Here is a 22915-nt window from a genome sequence, read left to right on the forward strand (position 1 = left end):
TTGGTGTTCTTTTAGACGGACGCCGAATTGCCTTCCAGTTTCTCCCACATACGACTTATCACAACCTTTGCAGGGGATTTCGTAAACTGCGTCACTGGTTTCTAAGATGTCTTTCTTGTCTTTGGGATGCACAAGAATGCTTTTGAGTGTGTTTGTAGGTCGCATGGCTGTTGAAATTTTGTGTTTTTGAAAAATCCTTTGGAGTTGTTCCGAAAGACCTTCGACATAGGGGATCACAACCATACCTTTTGATGGTGTTTCGTCGGATTTCTTAGGCTTTTTGGTTCTTTGGTTTTCGCTTCCATCTGGTGTTTTACTCTGTCAAACGCCCACTTGGGGTAACCACATTCCATTAAAGCGTTCTTGATCTTTCTTTCTTCTTCCATTTTGTCTACTTCTTCCGTCACTATATTATCCTTTCTGTCCATGACCGTTCTAATTACACCGAGCTTCTGGTGGAGTGGGTGTTGAGACTTGAAATTAAGATACTGATCCGTATGGGTCTTTTTACGGTACACAAGCATTTTTACCGAACCGTCTTCCCTGCGAACTATTAGAGTATCTAGGAAGGGGATTTTCCCCTGATCTTCTTCCTCGTGGGTAAACTTTGTGTTGCCCGTAGGGTCGATGGTGTTGAGATGTTCTGTAAGCTTGAGTGTAGTATCTTTCTGAATGATCTCTAAAACATCGTCAACGTATCTCCTCCAGTACTTTGGCTTACAATCTAGTGGTGCTGTCATTATGGCCTCTTTCTCTAACCACTCCATGAAAAGATTAGCCACGATTGCGCTGACCGGACTTCCCATGGCTGCACCGAAAATCTGGCGAAAGATTTGTCCGCGAAAGCTGAAATATGTGGTTGTGAGGATAAATTGTAAGAGCTCGATGATGTCTTCCGTATTTAGTTTTGTTCTGTCTTTGAGTGTTTTGTCATTCTCTAGCCGTTCCTTGATGATGTCAAGACATTTTTCTATGGGAGTGTTGGTGAATAGGCAAACGACATCATGTGAATTAAAAATATCACCATCGTCGATGCATATCCCCATCATCTCCTCCGCTAGGGACTTCGAATTAACCACATGGTGTTCCGAGGTGCCGACTAATGGAGCGAGAATTTCAGCTAATGCTTTAGAGGTTTGATAGCCAATTGAACCTGTATAGTCAACTATGGGGCGGATCGGATTCCCCGTTTTATGAATTTTGGTAGTGCAGTAGAGCCGGGGGATGTTTTCAGCTGTGGGGTATAACAATCTGTATTGACCTTCGTCGATCTTATCCTCCGATTTGAGCCTTTTCATGATGTCTACCAACTTTCTTTTGTACCTAGGCGTGGGATCTTTGCTCAGTTTTTCATAGGTGTTTTGGTCACTGAGCATCTCATTAACCTTCTGTTCATAATTATCTTTGGTCTGAACTACAGTGCACTTCCCTTTGTCAGCACCCATTATTAACAAATCATTTGATTTCTTAAGCTCACCTAACGCCACTCTCTCCTCCTTGGTAATGTTGGATTTCGGGAGTTTTGCCGACTTCAAAGTACCAACTACCTCTGCTCTAAGACTCTGTGCTTCTTCCCATGGCAATTTCTTACACGCCGATTCACACGCAACGATGTATTCTTCGTGTGGGATCTTGTTTACTGACACAGCAAAATTCAAACCACGCGCGAGCAACTTTTGCTGTGGATCCGATAAGGGTTTATCGGAAATGTTTTTGACCCACTTTTCTCTCCATTTCTTCAACTGGGACCCGCTTAGGTCGGGTTCTGAAACGTCTGCTTTCTTACTACTGGCTTCATTTCTAGTTTTGAGATGGTTTAGCTTTTCCTTATGTCTCTCTTTGGTTTTGTTTTCGACTGATTTTCGTTTCGTATCCAAGTGAGATTCAACATGGCCGATGACCTCGGGGTCGATGTTGAGTGTTTCTAGATCGTTTTTCTGTGATTCTCGCTTTCGTTGTAAACCTCTAATTTTATTGTTTACTACACGAATTCGCTCACCGATTAGACCTTTCTCCGCTTTCTTGATGATATTCCTCGCTTTTTCCGTGTTGATCGGGCAGCGAATTTTGAGGCTTGACGGCGTGATGCCATTATCCTTACAGCGGTGGGTGAATGTTAAATGTTGACGGTGCCGGGCCAATTTTTTCTCTGTATTCTCTAGGTCACGTATATGTTTTACTGCCGGTTGTCCATAACGATTTCTGACTTCCGTAAACAGATGCATCGGTAGGATTGTAGATCAAATTATTTAGATTTTTGTGTGAGTCAAATCAATAAAATCCACTCACTGACTTGAACTTTCACCATCAGGCTGATGAGCTGATCCAAACATCTGGTCCAATGCAGTTCCCCAGTGTTTGGATGCATCTCTCATCTCCTGATGGTCAAAGTTTGTTTCAGTGAGTGGATATTTTATTGATTTTCTCTGAGTCACGTAAATCTAAATAATTTGATCTACAATCCTACCGATGCATCTGTTTACGGTATGCCATTTCGTTGCAAAACAACTGTAATTGTCCTTAATCTTTGAAGTTTGCGTGACTTTTTAGCATCTAAAGTGCATAACCGGTGTAAACTCAATTGCATGAGATAAATCTTTTCACATATTGGATTTTAACAGCAAACACCTTTTGTCTGCATCAAGAAGATAGCAAGGACATTTTCTAACGACTTTTTATCATAAAATGAAAGGAATAACTCATATTATTGGCCTAAATTCAATTTTAAATACATGTAATAGCGCCCTCAATGTTGGCACAAATGTACAGTTTATAGGATAAAATTACCACAAAAAGGCAGAAAAAGATGAAAAATTTGATAAAGAAATGAATATCCAAGATAAAAAATAACTTTAAAATAACTTTTAAATATATACGTATTTTAGAGTGAGAGTTGTTGCTATTATAAAGGTCTAGAATTAAGAATTACGCGATGTTTTGTTCAAAAAACGTGGATATGTTATTAACAGAGTTCTATCTTCCTACAGCCACATTAAATTTACTCGCCAATCCATTGGTTTCCCACATTTTAATTATTGCAGTCCTGTTTGGTCAAACTGGATTTCAGAACAATGTAATTCTCTCCAAATTCTGCAAAACAAAGTTGCTCGTGTCCTTTTGTCTGCGGACATTTGAACACCTATTCCTGCCACTCTTTTCTGGGACAGAATAGCTGAACGATGGGATAAACATCTTAATGTAACTGTTATTAAATGTCTTCATCGTAATGCCCCCATCATGGCAATTTATCGTTACTTCTTCAATTCATTGTTAATGTACTGGAAGTCAATCTTGAAATATATTTGTCTTGCATCTTGGAATAATAATTCAGGTAAATGAACTTCTCGGTGTGGAACTGACTTCTTCTGATGTTCGTAGTAATCTTACCTCAATGAATGTAAATATATTAAAATCCAATGTAAACATAATTCACACCTTTCCACCTCTGCATTAGTACTAAATTCAACATCATGATTGTTGAAATTACGTTTTTATAAATATATACATTATATCATCTTGCTTTTTAAATATTACCCTCTGTGAACATTTTTCAATCTTGCTTTTCTTGTTGATTTGTTCCATTTTTATAATGAATGAAGAAGGCCAGCAAAGAACATATAGGCAGAAGCGGGAGTCTTGACTCTGGATTGCGACTTCAGTGTGGTATCCAATCGTATGAAGATAACACCCACATACAATCCGGGAAGCAACAGGTCAGTGAAGAAGCCGAGTGAGCATGTAGGTTTTAAATCCTTATTTGTAAACTTATTTTAAACTAACTGGTTAATATTGATTAGAATTACCTATCAATAATATTATATATTAACACACCTTGATGTTTTCCAGAAGTTCATTCTGCAAATCATATACTTTGAAAATTGCCTGCACTCATAGAAATTGTTCGTTGGCATTAGTCAGTAAGTTGATGTAAGTCGTTGCGTTAACTTTCCGAGTAATGCCAACGCGTACAATTTTGAGTAACGCTGACTCGATATCATTATGTTGGTCGCACTCATTTGCACTTACTTTATTGAGTTGTTACAACTCAGAAAATGAAACTAGGTTAGCATAATTTTCTAGAGGTATGCTATAGTATACAAAATTTTGCACTGATTACAAAAATAAATATTTGAATACTGCTAATTGTGCAGAAAATGATCCAATTACGTGAATTAAGTAACAAAGTACCAAATTGGAATAACCCAAAACAATAAGTACCTGTAACTTAATATGAACGAGTTACATCAACTTACATGTTGAGTTACAATAACTCAACTAATTGGTTCTTTGAACCTTGTTTATTTTTCTAAGTTCCCTGAACTTGAAATCAGAAGTTGGCATTACTTGACAAGTTGACGCAACGACTTACATCAACTTTTTAAGTAATGCCAACAAAGTTGATTAGTTGTCGGAACTTTTTCAGCCTTTTCAGCCTTTTTTAAGTTCGGATAACCGAAATGAATTTTGTTTTGGCAACTTTTACACTATTTTTGAGTTGTCCAAACTTAATCCTTTTGAATTGCGACAACAAGGCGAACAAGTCATTTCTATGAGTGTGATTTATTGTTGTTAATAAGTTATGTACATTTTTAAGAAGATGATGTGGTATCAGCCTTCTTTACAACATAACCATGATAACTCAAGAACCACATGACCTACAAAAGTATATATGTGGTATTTGAGTCCTTCTACACGCTCGCTATGAAATGATCAATGCAATTTTTGCCAAAGCTCAATACCATTCGCATGATGCTGTAAACTACCAAATCGCAACAATATGGTCATGAAAATGAAAATTATCATACTTAATTCTCTGAAATGTTAATCTTCTCCTGAGTAGCCAGTGCACATAAACGTTGAAAAAAAACCAGTGCATCTGGCCGGATTCGAACCGGCGACCTTCGTAACCTCTAACCAGCTGAGCTAAAGACGCAGTTGTGCCTACCTTCCACTAGGAATATGCAGTTCTGATGCCTTTATCGTTATCGAATATCGTTCGAACCTGATAGCTATAATAGTAGCTTTATATCTTCCGCTTTTCTCCAGCGTATAGCTCAGTTGGTTAGAGCGTCGTGCTAGTATTACGAAGGTCGCCGTTTCGAATCCGGCCAGATGCACTGGGTTTTTTTTTCAACATTTATGTGCACTGGCTACTTTGGAGAAAGATTTAAATTTGGTCATGGTAATGAAATGTACAATTCTGAATTTTGTTAATTTAAAAAAACAAAAACAAATTGAAACATGTCGTCTGCTGTCAACACCCGCTTGGAGAGAGTTGATTGATACTGTTACCGACTATCTTCAGATCGCGTGAGCAGCCAATCAGAGTCACTGAATAATACGTGCTTATCTGCTAAACCCATGTATGATTCCAACACTATTAAGATATCAGCGATTACCATCAAGGACATCCAATAAGTTTATAATTTCTTTGCTAGTGTAAATCACGGCCGGGTGCTGATGAATGTCATTTCTTTTCATTTGATAAAAAGATAAGTTGTTGCTACCCGTTGTGTCACAAAGTAAACGTGCGTATTGACACGAAGCTTGCTCAGAGTAGGTATACAATCCATGTGAGTTATGCTGAATTTATACTCGATCGCTTTTGCAGAAAAGCGATTCACGCACATGCTCAGTGTGGTACAATTACGTCGAATGTTTCACACTGAGCGAAATCGCGATTCACTTTTCGGTAAAAGGGATCGAGTATAAAATCAGCTTTAGCCTACTTACAGCAAATGCCTAGGGTTGTATGAATTGAGCATATCTTTATGTATTTTAAGAAAACATTTAAAATTTCAAGCATCAAAGGAACACGCACAGATGTATCACAATAATTTTGTATTTTACAAGATGTATCCATTGAAACTTATTGTTAATTTTGCGACTAAATAATTGAGTAAAAAACACCATTGCGGGACACACGTAAAATTAAAAAAACACCAGTGTGCTGCATTATCCTATAGCTTTGAAGAAATATTTTAAAATTGAATAACATTTAAGTATATATTCACTGCTTACAAGTACTGAATAGAATTAACAAATATTTGGAGTCAATTGTTTATTGAAATAATCCACTTTTTAATGAATGTTGCACTGATATTAGTAAGTATGATTACTATGGGCTCCAAACAATAACTATAAAAACATATTTGTATGTAAGGCAATAGAATCTTTCGATCGAGCATCAATACTCGGTCGGTCCATATTATTTATGAAATATCAATTAATCAGCTATTATTAATTGTTATAACATGTTAATCTCTGTACGTAATGCATTTTCATTACCATTTTACCATTGCTACCGATTAATTAGTTGATAGTTCATTAATAACAAACGGTCGATCCAAAGATTGAACAAATCCTTCGCTCTAGTGCCTAAGTTTACATGCCCCTAAATCACACTGAGATAAAGACAAAAAATATATATCTTTTACATAACTTTATCTCAATTGTCTCAGAATAAGGTGTGCCTACATGAGGTTGCAGGTTTTAGGGACAAAACCCATAAAACCAGCACTGCTATAGTTAGTAGCCATCTGCGCCATGTCCCGCCTTACGTGCATCTGATGCAGCGTAGACATTATCGCCTTCTTTGGTGACTAGTTGCACAACAGCTATCCTAGCAGTAGATTCGACGTCATGCCCACGATCTGTTAGACCTCGAACTACTTCCTGTATAAGTTTTGAAACAGATGAAGTCAGATTAAAAAATCAAAGAAGAGCAAATGCAAAGCAAGCATGGAATATCAGGGAAAGAACCAGACGATAACAGATGGCTATTCGAAGCATTATAACCCAGCAAACACTGCACAGAACGTATGTCAAGGGTATAAAACGTTTTTATAACGTTCCAAAACATTACAACATAATGCTATATAAGAGTTGACAAACTATTTTACAATAACACTTTGACAACGTTTTTAAAACATTTTAAAACCTTTCATGACCTTTATAGTATTATAAACCTGCATTTGCATGTTATTAAAACTTGTTATGTTTACTGTGAAGCTAATTTCCATATACTTTCTATTATAAACCTGAAATTGATCATTACAATATATATCGATAGAGACATATATTCATATAGAGTTAGTTTAAGGGTTAATTATCAAAACACGTGGATACTATTCTCAGAACTACATGTTTGAGCAAAATTACCCTTAAGTGGCATTGATACAAGCAAAAGATAAAGGTACCACTGATGTTCACTCCTGTTTATCCTAAACAAACACAATTTTGTTAAAATGAATCCAGAAGCTAATACCTGTACCCTTTAGCTCTAATTTGAGACCTCACTTGTTGAAATCAGTTGAGGAGTAAAGAAAGAATGATCAAAAACCCAAGGAAGGAACGAAATGTAGTTCTCTTGTACAAATCAATAAGGCATCTTATGGTGCAATCGGCAACTTTTGAATTTGCATCTTTCTTGGTGGTATTTTGGATCACCGTGTCTTTATTGCTTGACCAATGTCAATGAACGAGGTCGTAAATCTGAGCTTAAATATTCAGCTATAGGCTGCTGTTTCTAATTATGACGCACCTGTTTTTTTAGGATATACAAAGGTCAAAATAACTGGTATCTAAATTATTGTGCTGTCTGTATTATCGGCAATTCGTTGTGAATGGAGCACACTGAAAAGTTGTAATTAATACCGATGTTAAGGTAGCAAACACTACACCCGAACATTGCTTTCATTACAAGTGTATACCTTGAATTGTGGTGTATGCACTTTCTATTGAAAAATTATTGCACTTAGATTTGTGTAATGTCCATTACAATTACACACGAAAATACATTTGAGTAGGTTCTTGGATTAAACCTGTATGCTTACTTGTTGTATTCCCTCTTCGTATCTCACATAAGGAGGGTACAGCTGGTGGTGAATCCGTTTTCTTTCCGATGCTTCTCTCACGTTATCTCCGAACCAGAGTGAGTGCATTGCAACCTTAGGGAAGACAAGCAAAACAAGATATATCTATTAAAGACAATGCTGGTATTAATTCAAATGATGCAATGATGATGATCATGATTTTGATGAAGATGTTGAGGTTGATACGACGAAGATGATGATGGTCATGATGACGATGAATGAGTGAATGAATGAATAAATAAATAAATAAATAAATAAATAAATAAATAAATAAATAAATAAATAAATAAATAAATAAATAAATAAATAAATGAATAAATGAATAAAATGAATGAAAGAAAGAAAGAAAGAAAGAAAGAAAGAAAGAAAGAAAGAAAGAAAGAAAGAAAGAAAGAAAGAAAGAAAGAAAGAAAGAAAGAATAAATGGATGAATGATGATGATGATGATGGTGATGATGATATCAATGATGACGACGATGATTATTATGATAGTGAAGATGATGACAATGATGATGGTTATGATGATGATAATAACGACGATGATGATGACGACAACGATGATAATAATGAAGATAACGATTACGATGGTGATGCTGATACAGATAATGATGATAATGATGAAGATGATGAACTTAAAAGTGATGATGTGTGTCTTAACGTTGTTACGAGCCGTACCGACTCAAGACCAAAATTACCTTTTACCCGAACTCACAAGAATGCACAACACAAATACACTGTTTGATCAATATTAATTGAAAACAAAGTATGCTTGGTACATATAATAACAATATTGCATATACAATAAAATCACACAATCACAGTTTTATTCTATCGGTACTTAACCAGCGGTCTTCTTGTTGGTGATTCTAGAGTTCTTGCAATGTTCTGGACGACTGATGTAATATATCCTTATTCACTTGTCCTGCGAAAATCAGCGAAGTCCAGTGTACACTTGCTTTGATAAATATCCTTGCGTATGAAATGCTCACACACAAATTATGCTGCTTTCTCCTATTACTTATCTTCTTAGCTCTCTCCAAAATATATCTCCTTACGCTGCTTTCTCCAAAAATGGTGTTTCTTTCACCAATCACTCTTTTTCCAGGGAACAGGTTTCTTTATCACAGCTCCGCTGTTTTTGACAGATGCGTGGCCTTCACAAACCCAGCAAACTCCAGCAATTCGACAGAAGAACTTTAATCCTTTGATGAGGAAGAGCACATTTGTTTGCTCGCAATCTCCTTCGTTGCTGTATTAAAATAGCTCAATTATTGGCTATATAAACTGGTTAAAATGTACTTCTTTTTGAAGCACGAAGACCATCACACACATGTGGAGTCTACAATTTCCCATGACATTCTGTAATCAGCAAACTCAAGCTCTCACATTTTTATACTCCAGAAAACCCAAGATCTATTAATAAACCATCACTTCATTCACATCTTCACAGATGATGCAAGCTTGGGATTTCCCAAGATTAATTATACACATTAACAGTTCTCATACATCACTTCCTGGGTGTTTTTCTCTATGGTGCAATAATGCTGAACTGGGGATTTCCAAGTTCCAAACATAGATCTGACTTTGTTTACAATAATTTGGGGGGAATTCCAAAATGACTTTCCACACCATTATCTTGCAAGTACAAGGGGGTTTCACATCTCATGACATACTTTCAGATGTAAACAAAGTTAAATAATTAAATTAAATTAAATTACTCAGGGCACATCACAACGTTAACGAGTAACAAGTCTCACGTCTCCCTAACCATCTATGACATTAATAAATACCTACCAATGCCGATGATGTTGTAATAGTGGTACCTCCCGCTCCACCAGTAACAAGTCTCACGTCTCCCTGACCATCTATGACAATAATAAGTACCTACCAATGCCGATGATGTTGTAATAGTGGTACCTTCCGCTCCACCAGTAACAAGTCTCACGTCTCCCTGACCATCTATGACAATAATAAGTACCTACCAATGCCGATGATGTTGTAATAGTGGTACCTCCCGCTCCACCATTAACAAGCCTCTCCGTCCCCTTGACCATCTATGACAATAATAAGTACCTACCAATGCCGATGATGTTGTAATAGTGGTACCTCCCGCTCCACTAGTAACAAGTCTCACGTCTCCCTGACCATCTATGACAATAATAAGTACCTACCAATGCCGATGATGTTGTAATAGTGGTACCTCCCGCTCCACTAGTAACAAGCCTCACGTCCCCTTGACCATCTATGACAATAATAGGTACCTACCAATGCCGATGATGTTGTAATAGTGGTACCTCCCGCTCCACTAGTAACAAGCCTCACGTCCCCTTGACCATCTATGACAATAATATGTACCTACCAATGCCGATGATGTTGTAATAGTGGTACCTCCCGCTCCACTAGTAACAAGTCTCACGTCCCCTTGACCATCTATGACAATAATATGTACCTACCAATGCCGATGATGTTGTAATAGTGGTACCTCCCGCTCGACCAGTAACAAATCTCACGTCTCCTTAACCATCTATGGCAATAACATGAACCTACCAATGCCGATGATGTTGTAATAGTGGTACCGCCCGCTCCACCAGTAACAAGTTTGACGTCGCCTTGACCATCTATGACGATTACAGGTACCATGGATGACATCGGTCGTTTTCCTGGTTTGATGAAATTAACTGGCGATGCAGGTACGCCAAAATAATTAGTTGTGTTTGGTGTTGAAAAATCATCCATTTCGTTATTGTAAAATATCCCCGTAATGTTACCACGAACCTTCGAACCAAAACTGAAATGAAAAACATAATAAGGGTCCATATTTGATTTGGTACTATACACCTATCAGACGCATGATGACACCGATAGCAGTATGTACCGATCGAAGCCCCGGATCGAAGCACGTATATTATACTTATGCCTATATATTATCAGGCATGGACGTTTCTTTCCTAATTTTTTACCTCTTCATTAACAATGTCAGATGTGGCCAAGAGGCCCCAAACACACTAAGATTATAGGCTTAACCATTGACAAAGCCCGGGAACAAACAAGACGAAATCTTGAACGCTTGAGATGCAATCGTGGACATTCAAAATTGTATCTTGGACGACCAATGTTATAGGCGTGTCTTGAGAACTTGGCCATCCATAAACAACCAACTTTAAATAACCGTTATTTTAAAGTACAAAAGGAACTGAAATAGAGTTATTAATTATCCTTATTTGAGCTCATGTTACATTATATGTTGCGCTATATTGTACATCAGGGAGTGCCGATAGTTTGGGCCTGTATATACGTCGCCTGCCAATTTTTATTAATACAAAACAACAGAGGGCGCTCTAAATATAAGCATGTGGCACATCATCTGTAAGTTCATTTTCAGATTTGATCATTTAGAAAATGACGTCAGTAATTTTCACTTACTATAAATTGATAGAGCTAGTCAAAGCCAATGCATTTCCTTCGGCGTCAATCACAGATACATGTGTGGTGCCACTATCTTCGTTGAATGCAAATTCTGTATCACTGTAATACTCAGGTTCGTGGGTGACTTCATCTGTTATTCGACTTCTTGTCGTTTCGGCTGCATCTTCTGATAGCATGTATTCTACAATCTGAATGAGTAAAGGGTTGTCAAAGATTGTCTAACTGTAGCACCGCCATGTACCTAACCTAACGATCAACAACTTTTAGCCGAGTTGATCATTATTATCTCATCTACTAAATTCATACTAAAGCATTACAAATAACCCCTCTGTCAGAGCTAAGTGCTGTCCACTATGTCAACTGTTAGCCTAGTACCGTACCATTGCTTCTACATTCGACAGTCTCATTCCAGTGATGATAAAATAAATATACGGAAGTCATTCCATCTTCATTTTTGATGGAAGATTTTGACTTTATCAAACTTCTTTAACGCTTGCCATGTGTTCTCTTCATTGGTAAAATTATCACGTTTTATGGTATTTTAGTGGTGGATTCAAAACTCGACTGCTGGCCCGGTTGAGCCGCGTTCCAGTGTTTAGAACAATAGAAACCGGCTCCAACCTGACGGAACCGCTCGAATCCGGCGGTCGAGTTTTGATTTCATACCTAGTTCTGAACATGCGCAACAAGCACCTTAAAACACGACATACTAATAATTCCGAACATGTAACAACTTACACTTTCTACATCCTCGAAATCGTCGTCCCCTAGTTCAGCTCTTCTGGCAAACCCAAACTTAAACGCTTCAGCAATCCTATGATATGTCAAGCCAATGTTACTGTTCGTAACACTGTCAGACGAAAAGTCATATCCTGCAAAAGCATTTGAAGCACCACATGTAATCACAACACTATCAACTATTTTACCATCAATGAGGTAAATTTTGTAGCACCAATGACGGAGTAGTTTGTTACAACCCTATGGGTCTCATCTATCCAGTGATAAACATCCCGCAAAGACATACTAATGTAAGCGTGCCTTGCCATAATTTGGAAATCCAATAACCTGAAATCTGAATTGAAATTTCTATTTTGACGTACTAATATATAACTACACCAAGTATACAGTACATATCACATGCATAAAAAATCACAGATTTATCGATATGGTGGGCTTCAAGAATCCCCATATCTTGATATTTAATGATCCACCTTATCCCGATATTAGGTGTTAGCATAACATTATCTGATAAAAATTAATCATGGATCTAGATGTAAATATGATCCTCTTTTAACCCTAGAGCGACTGCGCAAAATTGTGTAATACGGACTACGAATTTCTAACTATAAACCTACCAATGTATAGATATGGGTCTCCCCTATCCAGTGATACCAAAGTACAAACATTCCCCACATAATGTGGCAAATTTGGGGAATACTAGGTTCAGAAGTATAGGTATAATTGACTTTGGCTAAAAATTCTACAAATTAGTAAAATTAGCTCTTGGAATAATTTTACAAGACCAAAACAAAATTGATTTTACTATAGAAACTAATGGTGGGCATCACCCCCACCCTTATGGACATCTTTGACGGCAGGTGTTGTGGTGAAAATTGTATCACTAAAATCCGCGCAAAGGATGGATCTACAATTAGCTTAGATCGTTTGGGCATTGTAATGACCATGATGACGGATACAAAATCTTAGGAGGGGAGTTGTAACCCCCCTCGTAGTTCTAGGGTTAAACTTAAATATATAATTGACCATCTTACCGTCTAAAATATTCATAATATACGACAGCACTGGACCACCTGACGGAAGTGCAGAAGAATACAACTTGAAATCGTCTAGCTTTACCATCAAAGGTTCTGTGTCTACTTCCGCTTCGAAAACTTTCAAATCTTGAGTTGTAATAATGCCATCTACCATAAATAAAAATAAAATGAAATGTAGGTTCAGTTTTTGGTGTTTGTTTGTTTGTTGTTGTTTTTTGCCTATACCTCTCCTAAGGACTCGAAATTGATAATGTGGATAACAATATCTTCTGTTTTATTCGTCTGGTTGAGCAGTATTTTTTGTGCATGAATTCGGCAAATCCGGCATGTAAGTTTAGTATTATTTTGTCACTATATAAATTATAGAAATATTAACAAATTCGTGTAGGACCTACATCGTTGAACATTCAACTACGCTTGTTACTCCGCGACTAATCATGCTAATACACGAGCGTACAACGCTACTCTACGCGTCCATATATGGGAGGTTATCTGCGTACAACAGCTAACTACGCTGTGTGTACACGAATTTTTTCTATAGTGATATTAGAGATTGAAGAAATAATATGACATTGACTTTTTTAGACTTAGACTTGTATTTCTGTACACTCTTAGATAGCATCACCAATCAGAGCAAACGTTAGAAAAATGCAAATAAATTGCGCATCGGTTATTTGGAGGGCATTGTGAAAAATCTAAACATTTTCCCTTTGTAACCGAGGAATATCCCGAGGGGCGTAGCCCTGAGGGATATCCTGAGGTCCAAAACTAAATGTTTAGATTTGTAATAATGCCCGACATATTACCGATGCCAAGGTATTAAGGGGGTACTACACCCTCGATAAATTAGTGTCTATTTTTGCATTTTTCTCAAAAACTAATAACACAGTGGTAACAAAAGTTATGTATATTATAGGGGCAAACAGTCCGATTACTACACTGGAATTTCAGTGACCCAAGACAGGCGGTTTGTTATTTATGATAAGAAATAAGGTACCACTAGGATGTACCTCGTTTCCTATCATATATACTGAACCGCTTTTCTTGAGACACTGACATTTCAGTGTAGTAATTGGATTCCTTGCCCCAATAATATACAAAACTTTTGTTACCAGTGTGTTAAAAATAGTCACAAATTTACCACAGGGGTGTAGTACCCCCTTAACCTCATTCATTCACTTTCATCTCTTCACTTACACAAAATTTCCCTCAAAATTGTAAAAAGAAACAATTTTTGGAACAGGCTAAAACAGGACGATCAATAACAGAAGTGCGACTCACAATATGTGCAAATTATGTAACTCGCAATCCAAATTGATCATTTATTTTATTTTATTTATTTCACAGAATTTTACTTTCAACAAGTGATACGCATTTATTAACCTATTATTGTGTTATAAGATATTCTATTACCTCCACGACCCATTATTCAAAATCGCGCACTGTGATTGGTTAAAACACGTCAAGTGAGAGCCCATTATTCAAAACATATAATGATAAAATTGGATGCTTTATGCCCAATATTTATTGGTCTCGCTATGAGTTTTAAAATATTGGACTCGACCAATAAATATGGGCTCAATCGATCGTCCAATATTTTAAAACTCATAGCTCAACCAATAAATATGGGCTCAATCGATCCAATTTTATATCAATATTGGGTCAAGCGCCGTAACACATTCTACGCACAGCATTACGCTTGGTTACGCGTGCAATATTTCCGCGATACTCGCTGTCACTTACGCGTACACGCTCAACTTTGAAGTAAACAACTTAAAATATTTGTGCCAAAAAATGATATTTATTCTTTAAATCGCACCATTTTCTGGTAATATAATATAAATAAAGGGTCCTAAATGGTGCAGCATTATCCTTTACACGCAAATAATGTGTCCTTGGCAGTAAAAACGTTTAAATAATGGGTTCGGCTGCGCCTCAACCATTATTTACGTTTTTACTGACTCGACACATTATTTGCGTGTAAAGGATAATGCTGCACCCTTTATATATATGCAAAACTTCAAGAGTACACTGTGATTTCATGACAATGCTACATGACATTCACCTCTGGCATGGATTTCTGCAGCTATCATGGCTGCTAACTCTCCATGGTAAAATACGTCTGAGCTGCCATTGTTAGCTATGGTTTCCATAGTAGCTGCTAATTCTGGAAATCTGACGATATTGCCTTCTTCGAGTAAATGACCATTTCCATCTGTTAATTGGTCGCTTAGTACGAGTGAATAAAAACAATCAATTAAGCCTAGCATTATTTTATACGTTGTATTATAAACACCTACCAAAAAGTGATTACCCCCTTATAAAAGTTGCACTAAAAAGCTACTCAAGTTTAGTGTACCAATTTCAGTTTTAAGTTTTGATGTATAGATTTTTTGTTCATAATAAAGGAGGTAATTACTTTTTGTTGTTTTTTATGTTTACTAGATTTGTTGATGTTGACATATTCATATAGTAATGAATGAATTTTGCAAAACGTAGTAAGAAATCGTGGAAATGATTAATGATTTAGAATGGTAGCTGTAAACATTGTTAAGTGAAGGATATATATACATAAACACAACCAAATTAAAAAGTCGCCACTAGTTCCATTCCCATTTAATCAGAGTCTGATGAGTTAATGGCAAACTAATGTTTATAATAATTTTATAATAATTTTATAATAAGATTGATACCAAATTTGATATCAAAAGTTTAATCATCATGCGCATAGGAACCGTTGTTTGGAAATTCGAGGTACCAAAATCTGAATTTTGAAGACTTTTTTTTTCGATCGTCCGGATGAGCAAATCTAATTTAATTCTAGTTCAACAATCGAGTACATTACAGCCATTGGTGCTTACCTAAGACTTTTGTCATTCAAAATCATATCTTTATATCGGTCCATAGCAATATAAAGGGCGCCACCTATAGGAAAACCCTCTCTGGCTAGTTGTATAGAGGGCGTAAACAGATCTTTCCACGGTAGTCGTCCTGCTCTCTGGTGCAGCTGGTAGAAACCTTGCAGCTCACCCGGAACTGCTACAGATAGACCACCTAAAATAAACAAGCAAACCTCATGATAAAACATTTTGTGACTTCATCTTCATGTTTCAAGGTTACAAAGAAGATTTTAATCATGTGACGTTGACACTTAGTGCTGGCTAAATGTGAATTAGGCCTATTAAGCTTTTGACAGAATTTGTGAAATCAATAATTATTGTCAAAAAGGTAATATAATAGATGCAAACAAACACCGGTAAAATAAAAAAAAATAAAGACTTGCCTGTTAAATGTTATTATTTTAGAAGAGCAAGAAAGTTGAACTGAAAATAAAGCGATCATAGTTTTTAATAGAGGTGTTCAGGAAAAATTCCCTCATTGCGCCCTCCTATTTCTGAAATGTTGATCAAAATATATTTTAGTATGTAAAGAAACTTTTTATAAGTATACTTAATAAACCAAAATAATTATTTCAATCGGCTCACAATTTTGATTAAGTCCTTTTAAATAAATGTTTCGGGTTTTTTCACTCTGTCCACGGATGAGGTTTAAGGGGGCAGAGCACCGCAATAAACTCCCTCCAGGAGAACCAAAGATAAACCAAACAGCCCTTTCATCCCAAAAAGAGAAATGACGTAAAAAAAGAAGGTAAGAAACAATAAGGTAAGAACGTTTGAAACATAATAAAACAAAAGTAATTGCAAGTATAACAAAAGAAGTCACATCCCACATCCATTTTACCCACAAATTAATGTCATTTAACAAAATCCATAGCCCGTAAGCCCACCGGTAAAGCCCATTCCCTAAATAAAGTTGACATTTTATAAAGTTATAAAGTAAAAGAATTATTCATGCACGTATGGTACACGTACTCCTTTTTAATCTCCGTGGACAGAGTGAAAAACAGGTACATTTCTTTAACAGAGCATATCTTCAAAAGTTTTTTCGGTTTATTAAAGCCAACGGTTGCAGGTTTCTTTACAAACCAACATATGTTTGATCAACTTTTCTAAAATAGGATAAAGAGGGCTCAATCAGAATTCAGCAGGTTCATGTTCTTGAAGATTATGTGTAGAAAGGTGGGAAATGTTTATGCTTTGGGAAGATCATTCCAGGATTGATCAAATGAAAGGAGATAGGGAGAGCTAGAGAATGAAGAGAGAATAGAAGGAGAGAGAACAAGTATGGTCCTGACATAAAGGGATATCAACAAACAAACAAACTAATATTTTACCAAATGTTGATGCGTCCGTGGCGCCAACATACATGTCTTCAGTCGCAGCAAGAGGCGCCTTCTCCCTTGCATTAATTGAGAACGCTGTACCAGCGGCCCTGTTATAGAAAACAGAGAAATGCCCGCCTCCTATCCCTGTGCTGTGGCAGTTTACTAGACCCACACATATCATTGATGCTATTCCAGCGTCAGCGGCACTTCCTCCTTGCTTCAAAATGTTTCTGAAATCATCAGTGTTATACATGCGGTAAGATACATGTGATGATAGCGTTTACAAGTGGATTGGACATGGAAACAGTGTACCATGTTAACAATTTCAAAACAATTCTATTCCAAATGTATAAACATTCATAGCATATGTTTGCCGTTGCAACATTCAATTATCTCATTTCAAAATTAATGATCAGCTTGGATCGGGGATATATCGAAATGTTGATGTATTCCGCATTTTTAAGCAAAGTTGAACACTGATGGCGCTGTTTATCTTAAATTTTGTTTGCATGCTTTTAATGAGTAGACATTTGTATAATGACATTACAACATAGAAAATAATAGCAAAAATAACCAGGAACTTTTCTAAAATGTTTTTAACATGAAATGAAAGGAGTAACTCATATTATTGGGCTAAATTAAACTTAAGATAATGTAAATAGCACCCTCAATTTCCACACAAATATACAATTTATAAGATCAAAATGACCACAAAAAGGCAAAAAAGATTAAAAAATTGATAAACAAAGGAAAATCTATGTTACAAATAGCTAAAATATATATTTGTATATTAGCATAATAACTGTTGGTATTGCCCAGGTGTAGAATTGAAAATTATAATTATGTTTTATTAGAAAATTGATAGCCTAAATTGGTGTTTTCAGTTGTGACAAAGTTGGTTCAGTGGACAACAATCAATAAGCCGAATCGGCATCGGACGTTTGCAATGCATTGTGGGACAGTTTTTGCAGTTTTGGGACACTATGCCCTCTTACCTATTGAGAAAATTTGTCTTTGGCATGTCGCTTCTTTGAAATATCACCCAAAATATCAAATTTTGGAAAAACGCCCCAAAATTTAAAACAAACACGAACCTTCCAAAATAAATATATATTAACACTCGGTGGCCAAGTCACTACCTGTTGGGGTAACTCGTTGCTTCCCTTCTCCAGATACCTCTACTTCAAGGTCGCTCATACCCCACGACATTAATTAAAGATAATATTATGACAATAATAAATAAACTAATAATAATATTACAGCAATTTATCCGATATGTCGGAGGTCAAAGTGTCCCCCCAAAAAACGTAAGTTAAAATAGCGATTGGGCTTGTATGTTGCGTCACACTTCGCAATTAATTAATACCTGGTGTGTTTTTCAGTTGTGACAGACGTTGTTTCTCCGCAGCGATCTATGGCTGCCATTTTTGTATATTGAGTCAGACTATTCAATCGCACTCCTTGTGATAATATGAGACGTGCTATAACGTACGTCACATTTTAACCTTTTCTCTACTATATATTTCTTCTTACTTGCCAATTGTTGAGCAGGTTTGATGGTCCGATGCCACAGCTGCGGTCTTGTATCTATAGCTATCCAGATGTTTGGCATCTTCAGTTCCCTTAGGCCTACGTAATGCCAATCCGAGAATAATACCCAGAACAACTCCCAACATCAGCAAAACAACAACAAATATAATCAATATTTTCCTGCCATTTTTCTTTGTCCACGAAGAGCCTTTATCGGATCGAGTTTCAGCAAGTTGTTTCTGATCAATATTGCCACCGTCCATTTCTGGAAAAAAATGCAATTGTTTCAAATGCTCGGCACGCTAATCATGCTAATGATTATAACACATTTAGCCATATCGCGTACGGATTTGTCACATTTCTCTCGTTCATATGCCAATTGTGCTGCCTGTATCCCCCTGGGGTCGATTGATTTACTAATCTGCTGTACTATATACAGTAAGCCAAACAATTAAGGTATTACTTGTGTTCACCCCTGTATATCCTAAATGAAGACAAATATGTCAAAATTAAAACAAGCAGCCAAGCAATGTATGTACTCTGTAGCTCTAATTTAAGACCTTACTTGTTGAAATTGGTTGAGAATTAAAGAAACAGTGATTCGAAAACCTAATGAAGAAACGAAATCAAAAGTTGCACTTTTGTGTTCTAATCAATGAAAGCACGACGCTAGTTTAAACAATGGAAGCACAGCGCTAGTTCTCTTGTTCACGAACGTTTTGTGTACAAATCAATAGGGCATTTAATGCAGCAAACTGCAACTTTTAAATTGGTATCTTCCTTGGGTTTTGAGATCGCCGTGTATTTATTTCTTGAACAATTTCAACAAATGAGGTCTTAAATTCGAGCTAAAAGATGCAGTTAGTGGCTGCTGGTTCCAATTATGACATATCTGTCTTTGTTTAGGATATACAGGAGGTGAACATAACTGGTACCTTAATTTTTTGGCTCACTGTACTTTACTGTATTTAATTAACCCTCTTAAAAAGGACTCACCAAATAATGTGTTCATTCTTTTGTGTTATTTTTATCGATGGTCCATTGCACATCGATGTTTCAATCACGCACATATCGTCAATAAACCGTTTTGGATCAATGACGGCACGTTTTAATTAAAAGCAAACAAATTAAATAATATTTGACGGCTTTTTATATTTGTAATTAATAATTATTAATCAATGCTGATCACAGGTGCGTATTTCGCTGGCCGTAGTATCGAATCGAGCGTGTAAAAGTAATGATGCAAAGCGAAAACGGACGCTTACATGGAGGATTTGTCAGCACGCTTGCAGCGCAAATGCAAAACTGCATTGACGTCGTCATAGTGCAGTTACGTCCACTGCAAATTCACCGTGACCTTTCCAGCCATAAACCCGCTTATTGAAGATTAAACCGATATGTGCAGTACTAAACCATTATATAGTAATCTATTGTCCAATGCAAATTTATTACCACCTGATAATATTAATCCAATGAGCGACCGAATTGTCCGCTACGGACGATTAATCTAATCGATAATGACGCTATTGACATGTACGAGCGGAGCTCCACTGACCAAGTTTTTGGGGTATTTTTCACTGGTTTGCAGCTGTTTGCTGTCATTTACTTATCAAGGCGGACCACCGTTATTATAATGACTATGCCAATTATTTAAAGATTTGTAGAGAATAAGCCATACTTGATTGACAGAAAGTACTAAATTTGTACCTATGACGGTTTTATGACACCAATCTTCCAAATACGACCAAGTCATGGCTGCCCGGTGAAGCAAAATGTGTATTGGAATATTAAACCCGGCGAGTTTGAATAGATTGTAGGATTTCTTTTTAATAAAAATGTATGTTCCCCCGTTATTAATGCTTGTACCGGGTTGAATATTCAGATATTTGGAAAAGAATAAGTAATTGAAACATAGAGCAAGTACTAAAATCATAGCTTTTATACTTTTTGATATATGATGCTAACTAGTTCATCCCATATAGCTACAACACAGCGCTACCAGTAGGGTTCAATTGCCTATTGTGAGTGCCCCTGTGATGTGTGCATACATGTAGTTAACAATAACTGCATGATGTACCGAAGTAAAGAATAGATAGAGTCGTACCGTGTCTACCTTATCAGATCTGAATGAAGTATCATGATTTCAATTACCGTATATGGCCATGCGCTTGTATCAATATTGATTAACTACCTTACATTTATATATTGCAGGAAAGGCCTTACTCTGATAAGAAAATAATATAAAATAAGATGCAGTAACTCAGAAATGTTTGCGACATTATACCCCTGTACCACTGTCAGTTGATGTTTGTGTCTCATTCACATTATAGTTGGGCATTAGAATCTTGCATCTTACAGTGTTTTTGAGTCTCTTGTTGGATTGCTTGTTTAATTTCCTTCAGAAAACAGTATACCTCTATCATGCTGGTGGTATGGTTTGAAAAATATGATAATTTGAAGGTGAAATAGTGTCGCGAAAAATCAGTTATGTGACGAAAAGTGGTCATATACACACTCAGAACGCTACTGACCACTCTATATTGTTTTGGAAGGTGATCAACACATGTTGAACATATTGAAATCAACACATATTTTTGCATTAGAATTCATTTTCACGGTCAAATAAAATACAATTGTATTTTGTTGTCAGATAAAACCATAGTGCTTCCATACTTTACAAATATCCTGGTGTTAAAGTTAGGCATGTAATAATATTGTGTATTTTTCGCAAGGCTTGAAATTGCCCCGCAGCATTTTGTGTTAATACGCTCCTGTTTTGCAGTTGAGCACTTTCTGACTATCTCCGATAGACAGACTGACTCTGAATAGACTTTGGCTGTGTTGACACCATGGAATGTATATTCTTTCACATTCCCAAGTGATGGTAGTCCACCCAAAGCATTTCATCGTGTCGTCTGACGATTGCCTTTTAGGCATGAAACTCAGAGTAACGACTACCTATTCTGGAAGGTCTGTTCTTTGATTTTTTATACGCTCTCCCTTTTGAGATTGAGCACTTTATTCAAAAGATAGTCTAACTTGAGTAAAATGTTGTAAATAAATAAATAAATAAATAATGAAATTATTTAGCGCGTGATATGTGTTCATTCTTTTCTAGATGCTGATTCTGTTTAAAGCAATGTCCATATCTGGAATCAAAAATTACTCACCGCAATGACAGCCTTGCGTTACGATATACACACTGTCAACTATAGATATCTTCAATACCTGAGATCTTCAATACGCCAGATTCTTCACTATCAGAGTTTATCAACCAGACACAGAGCATTTGCCAATGCTGAGATTTAGCTGATGAGTATAGGAATATAATATGGAATCAGCGTTGATGTTTATAATATGTGGACTCTGATTCATGTTGAGAACTACACAGTTAAGAACGACCGTTTCAATGTATCCACTAATATCCATAACATATCCCACGACCGAATTATACTACTATACTAATACTGGTTATGGGCACCTCAGTCACCTCCCATGTATCTTTTAATCTGTGATAGGTTAGTATTTGGGGGTAAAATGTCAAGGTCACATCAATGTCCTACTGTGGAACCCACCGAGAACCTACGGGCCCCAGGCTCTGGCCATATTTTCACAAAACGTTTAACCGTCATGCTACGGAGCTACTTTTTGTAACACAAGTTGAGAAGGGGGTTATTGCACCCCAAGTTTTTGATATTAAACGGCGTATTTCGTTACATTTGATATCAATACTTGAGAGATAATGCATGTTTAATAAATTAACCCTAACTTAAAGGGGCATTTCGTGATCCACAGCCTTATCCCCCCCCCCACTTTTCTCAAAAAAGTTACGATTTTTATATCACTGGAAACCTCTGGCTACATAATGTTTATGTACAAAAATTTCTTGCAGATTAATTCGTTTAGCAAAGATATCGTGAAATTTGAATTTCGTTCTGGTGCACCAGAACGAAATTACAACACATTATCTATGGAGCAGTGTAATACACATAATCATGCATAACTCGCAAACGGAAAATCGGAATCAACTGAAATTTTGGGCATAAGCTTTTTTCTTGGATATCTACTGAAAAATGACATAAAAA

The 22915-nt window shown here is 36.5% G+C and overlaps 2 protein-coding genes across 2 annotated transcripts; both read right to left on the reverse strand.

Moving 5' to 3' along the window:
* Positions 1–233: 233 nt before the first annotated feature.
* LOC140169556 (uncharacterized) lies at positions 234–2225 on the reverse strand. Its single transcript, XM_072192820.1, has one exon. The coding sequence runs from the start codon at positions 2223–2225 to the stop codon at positions 234–236; it is 1992 nt and encodes a 663-aa protein (XP_072048921.1).
* A 4061-nt stretch (positions 2226–6286) lies between these two features.
* LOC140170416 (glutathione hydrolase 1 proenzyme-like) lies at positions 6287–22138 on the reverse strand. Its single transcript, XM_072193788.1, has 11 exons — positions 22001–22138; positions 18834–19095; positions 17310–17530; positions 15937–16129; positions 15141–15304; positions 13073–13222; positions 12039–12172; positions 11298–11488; positions 10422–10662; positions 7836–7949; positions 6287–6675 (listed from the first exon to the last, which is right to left on the reverse strand). Exons 2-11 carry the CDS (start codon positions 19091–19093, stop codon positions 6529–6531), a joined length of 1815 nt encoding a protein of 604 aa, XP_072049889.1. The 5' UTR covers positions 19094–19095; positions 22001–22138; the 3' UTR covers positions 6287–6528.
* Between the last annotated feature and the right edge of the window lie 777 nt (positions 22139–22915).

This window comes from Amphiura filiformis, chromosome 14 (assembly GCF_039555335.1).
Source record: "Amphiura filiformis chromosome 14, Afil_fr2py, whole genome shotgun sequence".
Classification (NCBI taxonomy): domain Eukaryota; kingdom Metazoa; phylum Echinodermata; class Ophiuroidea; order Amphilepidida; family Amphiuridae; genus Amphiura; species Amphiura filiformis.

Coding starts and splice junctions, on each gene's coding strand:
- LOC140169556 (XM_072192820.1), bottom strand. CDS start 2,225: ATGCATCTGTTTACGGAAGTCAGAAATCGTTATGGACAACCGGCAGTA.
- LOC140170416 (XM_072193788.1), bottom strand. CDS start 19,093: ATGGACGGTGGCAATATTGATCAGAAACAACTTGCTGAAACTCGATCC. Junction 15,305..15,936: donor TTGAATGACAAAAGTCTTAG/GTAAGCACCAAT, acceptor ACTCGTACTAAG/CGACCAATTAACAGATGGAA. Junction 13,223..15,140: donor TGCAGAAATCCATGCCAGAG/GTGAATGTCATG, acceptor TATTTATGGTAG/ATGGCATTATTACAACTCAA.